General features: G+C 45.6%; 1 protein-coding gene across 4 annotated transcripts in view; it reads right to left on the bottom strand.

Annotated features, from left to right (window-relative positions):
- Window positions 1–437: 437 nt before the first annotated feature.
- Window positions 438–17,054, bottom strand: part of robo1 (roundabout, axon guidance receptor, homolog 1 (Drosophila)) — a 439,384-nt gene continuing 422,767 nt past the window's right edge. For all 4 annotated transcript variants that reach the window (XM_041211417.1, XM_041211420.1, XM_041211419.1 and 1 more), the window contains 3 exons: window positions 12,633–12,953; window positions 9,354–9,577; window positions 438–1,146 (listed from right to left, as the gene is read on the bottom strand). In XM_041211417.1, coding sequence (XP_041067351.1) covers window positions 1,132–1,146; window positions 9,354–9,577; window positions 12,633–12,953 — 560 coding nt within the window. In that variant the 3' untranslated portion in view covers window positions 438–1,131. The remainder of the gene's footprint in view (window positions 1,147–9,353; window positions 9,578–12,632; window positions 12,954–17,054) is intronic.

Raw genomic sequence — 17,054 nt, 5'->3', positions numbered from 1 at the left:
ACCACGCCGAGTAGCAGTCAGTTGAGAGATGCCGTTGCACGTCACATCAGCAAAGAAAATTAAGAGTTTTTTTTTGATATATTAAGTGGACTCACAGCGGTAAAAGTCCTCATCGAAGTTTACACAGACCAGAAAGTCTGAATCTGCTTGTATGTAAACAGCCACAAATTTTGTCTCAAGTCCTCTTCTGGACAGGAACCTTCTCTTACAAGAGGGACCAAATGAGAGAATTGCTTCCTCCACTCAGCTCTGTGCAAGTACTGAGTCCTCCTCACCCCTCCCGAGCTAACCCTCACAAAACATCCCCCCCTTTCCTCCCTCGCTTCCCCCTCCCCCCAAAAAACAGCTTCTAATTCCCGGTGGTTGAAAATCGAACACTTCTCCTTTTCCTTCCCCCACAAACCCCACCCTACCCCACCCCCCCCCTCCCTCTCCCTCTCCCTCTTCCCTTTCCTCCATCACACTCAATTCTCCAGAAAGATGTAGGAGGTTAATAACTACCATTAAAAAAATGGTTTTCCTTTCAAAATTAAAAGTTTAGTGATTGTGCTTTTGAAACCAAGAAATAAACAAAAAAAAAAGAATTAAAACAGTGCATTACAACGACAAAAAAAATTATATATATTATTAAAAAAAAGCAATTCAGCTTTGTGCCAAGTTGGCTATTCTTTGGAGGATGGTGTTTAACACACGACTTATTTACAACAGGGTTGAATGGGAAGCTGGAGGACCAATGGGATGTGAGAAAAAAAAAAATCCAGTACATATTTACAATATGAATCACCCCATTTCTGTTTTCCATGATGAAGGAACTCATTCTTTCAAACAAACAAAATTGGTCGGAGTTGAGTGACGGTTAAGTCCAGACATAAATTACAATTAAAAGCCAAGATTGCCCCTCCCCCACCCCACTCAAAACAAAAGAGAATAGTCAAAATTAAAAATAAAAATAAAAAATAACTGACGTGGTCAATCAACACGATGCAAACATTCATAATTTACATGGTCTATCGTTGCACCAAACATTATATCTGGCATCAAATATCATCCATGGGCAGGAGTTTTACAAAAACTGTTATAGATCTCTCCAAAGTCCAATCGGAGTTAATCATTTGACATAAGCTCTGTTCTTCAGCTTTCAATTTCCTGCAGATAGAAAGAATAAGTGGAAATAGGTCAAAAAACTTAAACCATGTTCATTATGTTTTCATCCATTTCTCCTCCCTCCCCTACCGGTATCAGCCCAGGTATATCAGAGTGGCGATTATGGCATTGAATTATAGGTTCAGTTATCAGAACCTGAACACAAGGAAGCAAGAAATAGGAGCAGGAGTAGACCAGACAGCCTGTCAAGCCTGCTCCTTCATTCAATATGATCATGGCTAATCTTGGGCTCCCACTCCATTTTCCTGCCCCACTCCCCATATCCCTTGATTCCCTGAGAGGCCAAAAATCTGTCTATCCCAGTCTTAAAATTATTCAATGATGGAGCATCCACAACCCTCTGAGGTGGAGAATTCCAAAGATTAACAAATCTCTGAGTGAAGTAATGCCGCTGTTTCTCAGTCTTAAATGATCAGTCCCTTATCCTGAGACTTTTTTTTTTTCATTCATTCATGGGAAGTGGGCATCGCTGGCTAGGCAAGAATTTACTGCCTGCCCTTAATTGTCCCTTGAGAAGGTGGTGGTGAGCTGCCTTCGTGAACCGCTGCAGTCCATGTGGTGTAGGTACACCCACAGTGCAGTTAGGAAGGGAGTTCCAGGATTTTGCCCCAGCGACAGTGAAGGAACGGAGATATATTTCCAAGTCAGGGTGATGTGTGACTTGGGGGGGACTTCCAGGTGGTGGTATTCCCATCTATCTGCTGCCCTTGTCCTTCTAGATGATAGTGGTTGTGGGTTTGGAAGATGCTGCCTAAGGAGCCTTGGTGAGTTCCTGCAGTGCATCTTGTAGATGGTCCACACTGCTGGTACTGTGCGTCAGTGGTGGAGAGAGTGAATGTTGGGGGATGTGGTGCCAACCAAGTGGGCTGCTTTGTGCTGAATGGTGTCAAGCTTTTTCAGTGTTGTGGAAGCTACACTCATCCAGGCAAGTGGGGAATATTCTATCATACTCCTAACTTGTGCTTTGTAGATGCTTTTGGGAGTCAGGAGGTGAGTTACTCACCACATGATTCCTAGCCTCTGACTTGCCACAGTATTTATTTGGCTAGACCAGTTCAGTTTCTGATCAATGGTAACCCCCAGGATGTTGATAGTGGAGAATTCAGCGATGGTAATGCCATTGAACTTGAAGGGGTGATTGTTCGATTCCATCTTGTTGGAGATGGTCATTACCTGACACTTGTGTGGTGTGAATGTTACTTGCCACTTGTCAGCCCAAACCTGGATATTGTCCAGGTCTTGCTGCATTTGGACATGGACTGCTTCAGTATCTGAGGAGTTGCAAATGGTGCTGAACATTGTGCAATCGTCAGCGAGTATCCCCATTTCTGATCTTATGATGGAAGGAAGGTCATTGATGAAGCAGCTGAAGATGGTTGGACCCAGGACACTACCCTGAGGAACTCCTGCAGTGATGTCCTGGACCTGAGGCAACTGACCTCCAAAAACCACAACCATCTTCCATTATGCTAGGTTTAACTCCAACCAATTGAGGGTTTTCTTCCTGATGCCCATTGGCTTCAGTTTTACCAGGGCTCCTTGATGCCACACTCAGTCAAAGCGGCCTTGATGAGCTCACCTCACCTCGAGAATTCAGCTCTTTTGTCCACGTTTGAACCAAGGCTGTAATGAGGTCAGGAGCTGAGCGACCCTGGTGCAATCAGTGAGCAGGTTATTGTTAAGCAAGTGCTGCTCGATAGCACTGCAGATGACCCCTTCCATCACTTTACCGGTGATGGAGAGTAGACTGATGGGGTGGTGATTGGCTGGGTTGGATTCATTCTGCTTTTTGTGTACAGGAAATACCTGGGAAATTTTCCACATAGCTGGGTAGATGCCAGTGTTGTAGCTGCACCTGAACATCTTGGCTAAGGGAGTGGCAAGTTCTGGAGCACAAATCTTCAGTACTATTACCGGAATATTATCAGGGCCCATAGTCTTTGCAGTATCCAGTGCCTTCAGCCGTTTCTTGATATCACATGGAGTGAATCGAATTGGCTGAAGACTGGCATCTGTGATGCTGGGGACCTCTGGAGGTGACTGAAATTAATCATCCACTTTGCACTTCTGGCTGTAGATTGTCACAAATGCTTCAGCCTTATCTTTTGCACTGATGTGCTGGGCTCCCCCATCATTGAGGATGGGGATATTTGTGGAGCCCCCTCTTCTACTGAGTTGTTTAATTGTCCACCCCCATTCACAACTAGATGTGGCAGGACTCCAGAGCTTTAATCTGATCCATTGGTTGTAGGATCGCTTGGCTCCATCTATCTCATGCTGCTTCCATTGTTTGGTGTGCAAGCAGCCTTGTGTTGTAGCTTCACCAGGATGACACCTCAGTTTTAGGTATGTCCAGTGCTACTCCTGGCATGCCTTCCTGCACTCTTCATTGAACCAAGGTTGATTCCCTAGTTTGGTGGTAATGGTAGAGTGTGGGATATGCCGGTGCATGAGGTTACAGATGGTGCTTGAGTACAATTCTGCTGCTGCTGATGGCCCACAGCACCTCATGCTTTCCCAGTCTTGAGTTGCTAGATCTGTTTGAAATCTATCCCAACCCTGCCAGCAGAAACAATCTCTCAGCGTCTACCCTATCAAACCCCCTCCGAATTTTGTACATTTTATTGAGATCGCCTCTCATTCTGCTAAACTCTAGGGAACATAAGCTGAATTTACTCAGCATCTCATAATAGGACAACCCCTTAATCCCAGGGATCAATTTAGTGAACCTTCACTGTACCGCCTCCAATGCAAGTACATCCTTTCTTAAATATGGAGGCTAAAGGTTGGCCGGGCAAGTCTTTAATTATCTTAACTAGCCTATCAATTGCTTCAATTGGCCGTTGACAGGTCAGTGGGCGGACAGCTGATTTCGCTGTCCACCCGCCTTCCTAAAATTTTACAGGGACCGGGATGATGTCGGGGGCTCCTCCTGACATCATCCTGCATCACTTTCCTGTCGGCGAGCAGGCCCTGCCCCCGAATCGCCGACTGAAAAATTCAGGCCATCATCTGAAAAAACATCAAGTTCCACAATAACGCTGACAACATCCAGTTATACCCTCACCACCACCCTCTCTTCACCCCTCTGCCGTCTCTGACTTTGTTATGTTACTTGTTTTTGACATTAAGTCCTGGATGAACAGTAACTTCCACCAAATAAGTATTGAGAAGACAGAAGTCATTGACATTGGTCACCACGATAAACTCCATTCCTTAGTCTACGATACCAACTCTAGTTATGGTCACTGCCTAAGGCTCAACAAGGCAATGAGCAACCTAGGTGTCCTACTTGATTCTGAGGTGAGCTTCCAACCACATATTACTCCACCACCAAGACTGCTTACTCCCACCTCCATAATGTCACCTGTCTCTACTCCTGCCTCACCCTATCTTCTGAAAAAACCCTCACCCTCACCCATGCCTTTCTTACGTACAGATTATTCCACTGCCCTCCTGTCTGGTCTCTCAATTTACTTTGCTCCATGTACTTGAACTTTCCCACAATTTGCTGCCCATGTCCTAATTTGTGCCAACTCCCATTCATTCATCACCCCTGTGCTCGCTGGTCTGCATTGACTCCAGGTCTGGCAATGCCTCAATTAAAAATTGTCATCCTTATTTTCAAATCCTTCCATGGCCTCACTCTTCCCTACCTCTGTAACCACCTTCAGTCCCACTGAACTGAACTTCTCCAATTCTGGCCTCCTGCATGTCTCTGATTTTTATCACACCACCACTGGGGGTCATACCTTCAGTTGCCTAAGCCCTGGGATTCTTGCCTAAATATCTCTCCCTCTCTCTTCCTTTAAGATTCTGCTTCAAACTTACCTCTTTGACCAAGCTTCCAGTTACCTCTCTTATCATTCCCTTTTATGGCTCAGTGTCAAATTTTGTTTGACAATGTTTCTGTGAAGTTCCTTCGGGTGCTGTTGCTGTTTAAACTCCTATTCTCTCAAGAGTTCCAATTTTCTGTTCACAAAGACCATCACTTCTGCTATTAGCACTGGGAGCAGCTTTGAGTGATGGGGGGTTCTAGTCTGGTGAACCAACAGCCAGACAAGTAAGGGCAGGATTGGAGGAAGAGGGGTCCAGTTGACCAAAAAGTGGATTGGGTGCCCAAAAATCACAGGCTGGATGTATGAAACTAGGAGTTCTTGACAGGGCAGTATAGAGAGTTCACTCCACAACTAATCCATGCTCTGCCTTTGGGTGCCCCGTACCAACAGCCCTCACTTGGTTAGCACAGGATTTCTTCTTGGGTCAGGGACAATCCTGGCATCAATGTTCATCCTTGAGAGAGATATAAATTTAACTAAGAGGAATGTAAACTGGATAAAGGTGGCATGAAAATCTGCTCTGGCTGAAATGTGGTCATTTTAATAGGAACAGTTGGGGAGTGGGTTAGTTCAGTTAACTGGATGGCTATAGTCACACTACATTTACCTTCCCCATCCACAACCTGCTGTATGTCAGCAACAAATCTGCTTCTCTCATGTTCCTTTTGGGCTGTAACTTAAAACCTGATGATCTCAATCCTGAACTTTATTTTTTTAATTTTTTAAAGAAAATCATGCTTTGCTTTCTGATAATTCTAAGTTGAGCATGATCAAGAATGAACATCAAGCTGCCTGTTAGTAAAAAAGGACAGCTGATGCAGAATGATGCCAACAGTGTGGATTCAAACCCATGCTGGCTGAGGTAGTCCATGTAGGCCCTGCCTCCTTGCCTTGCCTCACGCTTGCACAGTGTGCCCCGCAAGCTGTATATAACCAATTGTCTGTCTCTAATGGAAAGAGATCCTATGGTCCTTTGTAGACTATGGCTAACTACCAATAAGTAGGGACAATAATGAATCCATAATTCTTGGAAAATAAGAGTCTAAACAGGATACAGGAGCACAACAATTCTTACCAAAAATCATTTGGCGTTGAGCCACATAATGCAGTCATTAGGATGGGTGATCAAAAACTTGGTAAAAGAGGTAGCTTTTAAGGGGTGGCTTAAAGGAGGCAGAGAGGTTTGGGGAGGGAATTCCAGAGCTTGGGGCACAGGCAGCTGAAGGCAAGGAGAGCCAATGAAAATTTGGGACAAGTAAGAGGCCAGAATTGGAGAAGCGCAGATATCTTGGAGGATTGTGAGGCTGGAGGAGATCACAGAGACAGGGAGAGGAGAGTCTTGGATGACCTCAAGTTTATGACAACACACTTCTTTTGAGATATTGTCCGTGACAAATTATAGGGCCGCTATCTCAAAATCAATCTCAGATGAAACTCACGTATGACTGGTGTGATGTTTTTCCAATTTAGCAGACCATGAATGAGGCTGCCAACTCTGCACCAAATTCGAGGCAGAGATTCCATGTCTATTTGGAGCCAGGAGGCATGTTCTAGTCTCAATTCATGGAAGATCCTCATAGCAAATAAGCAAAGCAGACTTCCAATCTCACAAGTCAAGCAAACCAGGTCCCAGAGATGCTGGTCAATGCCCATTCCAATGCACCACTCACGATATTGTGACTTATTTAGTGTGGGTGACCCTGTGTAGTATATGGCAGTGCAGCGGCTTTGTTGCTGGGCTAATGATCTCCAAACATGAGCTCAGTGCAGCCACAATGTAGCTGAGAAATTTAAATTTTATTAAATAAATCTGGAATAAAAAGTTGCTGTCAGTAATGGTGATTGTAATTTAAAAAAAAAACCATCTGGTTCACTAATGTCACTTACGGAAGGAAATCTGCTGTCCTTACCTGGTCTGGCCTACATGTGACTCCAGACCCACAGCAACATGGTTGACTCTTAACTGCCCTCTGAAATGGCCGAACAAGCCGCTCAGTTGTGTTCACCACCATCTCAAGGGTAATTAGGGATGGGCAATAAATGCTGCCCTTGACAGCATTACCCACCAAACTGTGAATGAATTTTTAAAAAAATGCCCCCTTGAAAGGTTTTATTATGATTTTAGAAGGTTTAGGGGGCAGATAGGGAGAGAAACTATTTCCTCATGGGGGTAGTCCAGAATACAAAACCTTAGAGCCAGACCATGAAGGAGTGCAAGAAGCACTTTTTCACACAAAGGGGAGTGGAAATCTGGAATTCTCTCCCCACAAGAGGTGGGGGGGGGGGGTTGGTTCAACTGGAAATAAAAATTTCAAAACTGAGGCTGATAGACTTTTGTTAGGCAAAGAGTTATGGAGTCATAAGCTAATAGCAAAATAGTGTGGGTGCTGGAAATCTGAAATAAAAACTGCTGGAAAAACTCAGCGGGTCTGACAGCATTTGTGGAGAGAAAGACAGAGTTAATGTTTCGAGTCCGTATGACTCTTCTTCAGAGCTAAAGAGGAGTAAAAATGTGGTGAAATATATACTGTTTAAGGGGGGGGGGGGGGTGCAGTGGGACAGGTGAAGCTGGATAGAAGACCAGTGATAGGTGGAGGCGAAGGAGAGATTGCAAAAGATGTCATAAATCAAAGGTCGAAGAGGTGTAGATGATGGTGAGACTGGCTAAAAGAGGTGCTAATGGTGACATTAAGAGTGGAAAGCAGGATGAGCCAATGACAGATGGCCTGGGGGGAGAGGACGGTGTGGGGAAAAAAGATCGAAATCGGCCAAAAGTTGGGGATAAAACAACGAATGGAAATAAATTTTAAAAATAATAATAATAATAAAAATAGGTGGGCAAAATATATACATAAATTTAAAAATAAATATGAGAAAAAAGGGGATCAAAAAGGGGTGAGTTCTGAAGTTGTTGAATTCAATATTCAGTCCGGAAGGCTGTAAAGTGCCTAGTCGGAAGATGAGGGGCTGTTCCTCCAGTTTGCGTTGGGCTTCACTGGAACAATGCAGCAGGCCAAGGACAGACATGTGGGCAAGAGAGCAGGATGGAGTGTTGAAATGGCAAGCGACAGGGAGGTTTGGGTCATGCTTGCAGAACACCTTAAACAGTATATATTTTACCACATTTTTACTTCTCTTTAGTTCTGAAGAAGAGTCATACAGACTCAAAAACGTTATCTCTGTCTTTCTCTCCACAGATGCTGTCAGACCGGCTGAGTTTTTCTGGCAGGTTTTTGTTTTTGTTTCGGATTTCTGGCATCTGCAGTATTTTGTATTTATCTTATGGAACCATGGTGGTCAGATGGTGTTAAGGTGCAGTTCAACCGTGATCTAACTGGATAGGGGAACAGGCTGGAAGGGGAACAGGCTGGAAGGGACGAATAGCCTCATCCTGTGGTTATGTGGCTATGTGCGGAGTGGCAAGCTCTTCAGTTCAGTGGAGACTCTTCCTGTTGATTCATGTTGCAGCTGCAAAGAGGAGATTTGACACAGAGAACAGTGACGAGGCATTCCTGCAAGATCGAGCTGTGTGGAGAACCTGGAAAAGCTGTGTGGGTTGCAACAGCGGAAGCCGGGGTATGTGAGCGGATGTATATTGACATATAAGATAATAATCAATGTAGAAAAGTTAGGGTGGAAAACCTCTTTTGAGTGGCAGTGGGAGAAGAGGATTCAGGGTCAGACTGGAAGCTCTGAAGAGACTGCAGAAGCTGGGATTGTTCTCCTTAGAGCAGAGAAAGTTGAGGGAGGTTCAGTAGAATTGCCCAAATTCTGACGGGTAAATAAGGAGAAAGTGTAGGTTGGTAACCAAAAAAAACACATATAATTTGAGTGGCCAAAGTATCAGAGGTCAGACAGGCAGAATCTTTTATTACACAGTGAGTTGTTGTGATCTGGAATGCACTGCCTGAAATGGCGGTGGAAGCAGATTCAATAGGTGCTTTCAGAAAGGAATTGGATAAATACTTGAAGGGGAAATATTTGCAGGGCTCAGGGCAAAGGGCAGGAGTTGGAGTGGAATAAAAACAGAAAATGCTGGAAAAGCTCAGCAGGTCTGGTAGCATTTGTGGGAGTTGGAGTGGAACTGATTGGACAGCCTTTTCAAGGAGCCATCACAGGCACGATGGGCTGAATGGCCTTCTCCTGTGCTCACTGATTCTCTGATGGGTTCGATTGAATCTTTCAGAATGGATTGAGGATGAATGCTCTGTCGCATCAATCATGAAATGTTGTCAAGTCCCTACGTTCCACAAGGACTAACAAACTGCCGCTTCTACAGCTGCCCCCAAGCCCCCAGTCCCAACCTCCCTGCCTCCTGCTCCCAGGCACCAACAGATCTGGATCATTCACCTCAAAATCTTCTTCTTCACACTCGTACGTTCCCATTTCTTGTAGACCGGCTTCTGATGGGTTCCTGCGGGATGCACCTGTGCTGCTACCTGGCATGGCCTGTTCCGCTCTCCTCCGACCTCCGGACCCTCTCGATGACATGGAGCTGGATGAGCTCGGCTCCCTGGGATTCTGCGCGGAGGGGAAGGTTGGCCGGCTGTATGGAAGGACGTCCTCTGCTGCACCTGCATGGCAAATGTGGAGATAAGAGTTGGGGTGAGGTGACCTAGAGGACTCTTAATCATTTTCCTCACTCATTGCTCTTCCCTCAACACTTTGACAGCATTGGAAGGAGTTAGACAGGTGAGTGTATCAATTCCAATGGTGATTGGTCCAAATGGATGCTCTCCATAGGTGCGAATTTCACCCTGTCAATACCCCAACCCACCCCCTGCCAGGGTGGGGAACTGGGCGAGCAAAATGCTGGAATTCAGTGACAGGAAACTGGCCAACGGGATAACTAGACTGTGTGGAATCAGGCAGAAAAGGTCTGAAACCCGGGGTGCGCAAAGGGCATACACCGAGCCCAGGGTAGCTGCAGGGACTGATAGGGGGGCTGGAGCCTTCCAAAGTGCTCAGTGGATGGGGTGATCTGTGCAGGGTGCTCTACAAATTTCTTCTGGAACTCACGGGTGGGCTCCAGCTCCTCATGGCCCCAAAGAGAGCCACATGGGTTGACTTCCCAGCTTTAAGCTATTGGATCGCACTGTGCTGGAAAGCCACTCACTTTCAGGTGAAATGATGTTAGTGTCCTATTGACGCAATTGGACTCTGATTTGTATCGATGCGCGAGGTTCTAACCTGAGGCAGGTAAAATGTAGTGTTGCCAATTCTGATTGGTTGAATTCCAGGAGGGTTCATCACATGATCTCCCGTCTCCATTTGCCCTGCCCTTAACCTTCCTCTATTGGCTGCCAGACATGTTCAACCCATGGCAAATTGGAGATGAACAAAGTCCTTGATCCTGATTGGATTTCAGTCAAACAGCCCTTTCCTCTGATGTCCAATATTTCTTGATCAACGCAAGCTTTGAGACAGTGAGAAACAATATATTTTCCTTTAATGCCCCTATGTTTTCTTTCATGTTTGGCTCACAGCAGCATCCTAGAGGGTTCATCTTTAATTCCCGAAGACTCCAGGATAGCTGGAGGATTAGTAACTCCAATCTCCTATGCCTCAAAAATCAGCCGTGCTAAAATTGCAGCTGAGTATGAAACAATATTTTACAAAGCAACCTATTTGATTGGCACCCCACCCACCGCCTTCAACATTCACTCCCTCCACCACTGACGCACAGTAGCCGCAGTGTGTACCATCTACAAGATGCACTGCAGAAACTCACCAAGGCTCCTTAGACAGCACCTTCCAAACCCACAACCACTACCACCCAGGAGGACAAGGGCAGCAGATACATGCAAGATCCCCTCCCACCCACTCACCATCCTGACTTGGAACTATTTTTTTTTATCCGTTCATGGGATGTGGGCTTCGCTGGCTAGGCCAACATTTATTGCCCATCCCTAATTGCGCTGGAGAAGGTGGTGGTGAGCTGCCTTCTTGAACCGCTACAGTCCATGTGGTGTGGGTACACCCACAGTTCTGTTAAGGAGGGAACTATATTGCCGTTCCTTCACTGTCACTGGGTCAAAATCCTGGAACTCCCTTCCTAACAGCACTGTGGGTGTACCTACACCACATGGACTGCAGCGGTTCAAAAAAGGCAGCTCACCACCGCCTTCTCAAGGGCAACTAGGGATAGGCAATAAATACCAGTGATGTCCACATTCCATGAAAGTTTTTTTAAAAACTGCCTCACCCCTGCATGCCCAATTGTGGTGGGGTGGGGGCATGAGGCAGGGTAGTTAAAATTTCTACCTGAGTGCCAGGTGGCTATTCAACTACAGGGGTGAGCAGCAACAGCACTCCTGCTCCTGCCCTCATACAAACCACATTTCTTGCCCAAGGTTATTGGTTGCAGTGGACTAGCAAACTTCAAATTTTATTGGGGAAACTTTTGAAACCGAAGTCAATAAATCTGGTCATTTCTGGCTTCGCACCAGGAAAGGGACAATCAAAATTGATAAAGAGTGAAATAACTGGAATTTTTATAATGGGCTGCACAACCTCAGGACTCCCCAATGTTTACAGCCAATGAAGTACTTTTTTGAAGTGTAGTCACTGGGGTAACGCAGGAAACACTGCAGCCAATTTGCACACAGCAAGCTCCCACAAACAGTAATGAAAATCTGTTGTTTTGGTTATGTTGGTAGAGGGATAAATATTGGTCAGCATACCAGGGGGAACTCTTCTGGCTCTTCTTTAAAACAAAGCACTGTGATCTCTTGAATCTGACTGAGAGGCCTCTTTTAAGGTCTTATCTGAAAGACAGCAGCACAGACAGTGCAGCACTCTCTCGGTACTGCACTGGGTGCATCAACTTAGATTTTGCGCTCATCTCTCTGGAGTGGCACCTTTTGGATTATCGCTACAAACCAAATAGATTCACTAATGCCCTTCTGGGAAGGGAATCTCACCATTCCAGTCTCACGCCATGTGGCTGCCTCTTACAGAAGGGCAATGAGAAATGGTTTACCCGTGTTGGCTACAACTGAGGAATAATGTGAGAACATTCGGAAGTGTCGATACGGGCATGTTTCCCTCACTAGTCCAGGGGCACTGAGAGAAATTGTGGAATCCACCATCGATAAGACATAATAAGGTAGTCACTAATAAATCTAACAGGGAATCCAGGAGAAACTTTTATACCCAGAAGGTGGTGAGAATGTAGAACGTACAGTTTGTAGTCTTGAGGCGAATAGCATAAATGCATTTAAGGGGAAGCTAGAGAAGTACATGAGGGGGAAAGGAATAGAAGGATATGGTGATGGGGGAGATGAAGTAGAGCAGGAGGAGGCTCATGTAGCGTAAAAACACTAGCATAGACCAGTTGGGCTGAATGGTCTGTTTCTATGCTGTAAATTCTAAGTAACTGGTCCATGCCGGTGTCCATTCTGCACACTAACTACATCCCCCAACTCTAAGTAGCTCTTCCCGCCCTGTCTCCATATTCCTCTCATCCCTTTCCTTTCATTGTTAACAGTAACTATACTTCATTGCCTGTAAAGCACTTTGAGGTGGTGAGAGGTGCTATTGAAATGCAAATTATTTCCCCTTCTTCTCAGGTTAGGAATTCTGCCAAAGCTCTCCAGGCACGCGGAGCAGTGATTCCTGGTATCTTACCTGGGGGGAGGCGGGCCTTTGGCTGGGAGTTCTCCCGCTTGCTGGCCTTATTCAGGCGTTGTTTGGCACCGTGGATCTCATTCTGCCAGTGATCCGGAGGGTCTCGCCCCTCAGCCGGGTTCGTGCGGCTTTCCGGAAGGTGCCGGGCATCCGTGCCTTCCCTCCCTCGGAGGCCGGCGGCCTTCCTGTCTCCGGCTCGCTCCACCTTCTGCTCCGCCGCGTGCGGTTTTGATAGCATGGGTGGCCAGGCTTCCAGGTGACTCTTTGTCTGGAAGGTGGGCGATTTGATGGCTGGAGGGGGAATCGGTGGTGGAGGCAGCTCTGAGGTTGCAAGCACAGAAAAATAATTCCCTTTTTCGTTAAGTTCTCACATTCCAAAATCTCACCTCAATCCCAGGTCCCGGATAACAATGGAAACTTATACTTGTGCACCATCTTAATGGGGTTAGAACATTCCAAGGTGCTTCGAGGAACATTGCCAAACAGCATTAGACACCCAGCCACAATAAGGAGATATTAGGATAGGTGACCCAAAACTTGGTCACAAACACAGAAGATGCTGGAAAAACTCAGCAGGTCCGACAGCACCTGTGGAGAGAAAGGCAGAGTTAAGGTTTCCAGTCTGTATGACTCTCCTTCAAAGCAATGAAGCACTGATGGGCAGGACACCAGAATTAGAGGAACGCAGAGGGTTGTGGGGCTGGGGGAGATGTAGGGAGGGGTGAGGCCATGGAGGGATTTGTAAACAAGGATGGGAACACACTCTGCCATCCAGCTGTTAGCATCTGCATGAGATAGCACAGCTTTGATAGTAGTTGCTGAGTGACATCCCCCTCCATCATAGCACAGAAGGTGGCCATTCAGCCCATCCTATTTTTGACACTCTTTATTATGTGTCGATATTAAACAAGTTGGGATTACTCTTTTTAGGGCAGGGAAGATTAAAGGAGGGTTTAATAGAGGAGTTCAAAATCATAAGTGTCTGTGAGTAAATAAGCAGAAACTCTTTTCACTAGCAGGTCAGTAATCAAACGCCGTAGATTTCAGATAATGTGAACAGAACCATAGGATGAAGAGGAATTATTTTTTACGCAGCGAGTTACAATGATCTGGAATGCACTGCCTGAAAGGACAGCAGAAGCAGACTCAATAGTAACTTTCCAAAGAGAATTTGACATATTCTTGAAAAGGAAAAAAAATTGGAGGGCTATAGGGAAAGAGCAGGGGAAATGGGACTATTGGATAACATGTTCAAAGAGCCAGCACAGGCAAAATTGGGCCGAATAGCCTTCTTCTGTGCTGTTTGGTTCTTTATCATCGAGCTGAGGTGGCTGCCAGTGAGGTAAGTGGAGGGTGGGGTGTCCCGATCACAGAGTGTGGGGGGTTCCAGTGGCAACAGACACTCAAACACACTTCCCACGAGTTCACCCAGGAGCAATGGAACTTCCACTGAAATGTGATCAGCCAGCTTGGCACCGACTGAGGTTCAAACCTGCAGCCTTCTTTTCTGGCCTGTCAGAGAGTTGTGGGTTTCAGTCCCACTCCAGAAACTTGGGGACATAATCCAGGCCGATACTGCAGTGCCAGTGCTGAGGGAGTGCTGCACTGTCTTTCAGATGTTAAACCGACGCACCATTCGCCCTTTCAGATGGATGTAAAAGATCCAATGCCACCATTTCTAAGAAAAGCTGGGGAGTTCTCCCCAGTGTCCTGGACCAGAGTTTATCCCTCAATCAACCTCACTACATCTGGTTAGTTGGTCATTTTCACATTGCTGTTTGTATGAGCTTGCTGTCTGCAAACTGGCTGCTGTGTTTCCTACAGTAGCACCATGACTATACTTCTAAAGTATATCATTGGCTCTAAAGCACTTTGGGACATCCTGAACTAGTGGAAGGTACGACAGAAACGTAAGTCTTTCCACACTAGACAATGCATTTTCCCATTGAGTCACAGTACGTGGGAGAGGCAAGAAGCTGGGAGCACTGACAACACTGACGGAATGAAGAACATTAAAAACAATGGCAGTGCTGAAGAATAATCCTGTGATCCGACTGGAAGCGTTTAATATTCATCAGAAAAGCCAATGGCTTTATGGCTGCATCCTGCTTAATTCAAAAGACCTGGATTCCAGGCTGACCCAGTGCGTGACCTCTAATTAAATACCCTGTTCTTTTTCAATCTAATTTTCCTCAGACAAAACCACATTGCATTCCCTAGTCTCCGAGTCAGCTTTTTCATTATACAATCACCCCTGGCAGTGACTTCCTAATATCAGGGGTTTAGGCACACAAACTCCCGATCTATTTTAATCTTCCGTTTGATTATTGCTGTTCTCTCAACCCAATCCTAACCCTAAGGGCCATGGCTGCTGCGATTATATCTGGTAATGAATCGCATTAAAGTTCCTTGGACTTGGTTTGAACCCTCTCTGCCCATCATTGCAATCTTTGCTTTCACCTTATTCAAATTACTTACACCTGTGCCTAACCCACCGACCCCACCCTCTGACACCCTCGGGATTGTCTTTCCCGCTTCTAAAGTTGGGCAATCCCAGGAACTGGGATAATTCCACAGCACCTGCCGCGAGTAGAGGGACCTGTACAGGATAGATTTATTACATAAAATAATAGATACACAAGAATCGGATACAGGCTGGAAACAAATAGGAGGTGTGGAGAGTTTATATATAACATAAGAGATACTGGAGTGAGTTACAGACTGGAATCTAATCGAGGTGTTCAGGGTGATTTATAGATAAAATAACAGATACCTGGGAGTGAGTTACAGGCTGGAATCTAATCGAGGGTTTCGGGCTGGTTTATATATAGAATAACAGATACTCGGGAGTGAGTTACTGACTGGAATCTAATCGAGGGGTTTGGGGTGGTTTATATATAGAATAACAGATACCCGGGAGTGAGTTACAGACTGGAATCTAATCGAGGGGTACAGGGTGGTTTATATATAGAATAACAGATACCTGGGAGTGAGTTACAGACTGGAATCTAATCGAGGGGTTCGGGGTGGTTTATATATAGAATAACAGATACCCAGGAGTGAGTTACAGACTGGAATCTAATCGAGGGGTTCGGGGTGGTTTATATATAGAATAACAGATACCCGGAGTGAGTTACAGACTGGAATCTAATCGAGGGGTTCGGGGTGGTTTATATACAGAATAACAGATACCCGGGAGTGAGTTACAGACTGGAATCTGATTGAGGGGTTCAGGTGGTTTACATATAGAATAACGGATACCTGGGAGTGAGTTACAGACTGGAATCTAATCGAGGAGTTCGGGGTGGTTTATATACAGAATGACAGATACCCGGGAGTGAGTTACAGACTGGAATCTAATCGAGGGGTTCGGGGTGGTTTATATACAGAATAACAGATACCCGGGAGTGAGTTACAGACTGGAATCTAATCGAGGGGTTCAGGGGGTTTATATATAGAATAACAGATACCCGGCAGTGAGTTGATAGTTGCCTTTCTAGGCCACCTTTCAATATCTCATGATCGTTTCACAGTCAATGCAGTTTTGAAGGGTAGTCACTATTGTACTGTAAGAAACACACAGCCAATTTATGCACAGCAAGCTCCCACAAATAACAATATGACAATGATCAGAAGATCTGTGTTTGGGGAGCTAGTTAGCATGTGCTCCAGAATAACGCCAACAGCACAGGGACCGATCCCTGTTTCAGCTGAGGTAGATTTGGGATCTGCTTCCTCGTCCTGACCTGTGGCAAAATTGCAACATAAATCACGCAACCCTCAAGTCATCGAGGATACTACCTGGAGAAGAGGAGGAGCTGTTTTTGATGTTAGTTTAGAAATAAGTATTAGTCAGGGGAGTAAGGAAGACTCGCCCTGCTCTTCACTGAAATAATGCCGAGGCAATCTTTCACATCCACCTGAGAGGGCAGAGAGGGCCTCAGGTTAATGCCTCAACCAAAAACAGCACCTCCAACAAGACAGAACTCCCTCAGTACCTGCACTGGTGGTGTCAGCTTCAATATTTTTGCTCAAGTCTCCGGAGCGGGACTTGCAACCACAATGATGTGACATTCAGCCACAGCTGACACCCTGCTGTCAACACTCCAAAGTTTACTGAGACAGTAAAATTCATAGGATTAGAGTATAAGAGCAGGGAGGTTATGCTGGACGTGTACAAAACATTAGTTAGACCATAACTGGAGTACTGCATACAGGTCTGGTCACTGCATTACAGAAATAATGTGATCATACTAGAGAGGATACAGAGGAGATTTATACAGGATGCTGCCAGGATTGGCGAATTCTCGCAATGAGGAAAGATTGGACAGGGTGGTGTTGCTTGCAGTGGAACAGGGAAGACTGAGAGGGGATTTAATTGAAGTGTATAAAATTATGAGGTTAAAAAGGCTTAGTTCCCTG

Source organism: Carcharodon carcharias, chromosome 18 (assembly GCF_017639515.1).
Source record: "Carcharodon carcharias isolate sCarCar2 chromosome 18, sCarCar2.pri, whole genome shotgun sequence".
Classification (NCBI taxonomy): Eukaryota; Metazoa; Chordata; class Chondrichthyes; order Lamniformes; family Lamnidae; genus Carcharodon; species Carcharodon carcharias.
Note: the sequence above shows the minus strand (reverse complement) of the source record. Positions and strands in the feature narration are given on the sequence as shown.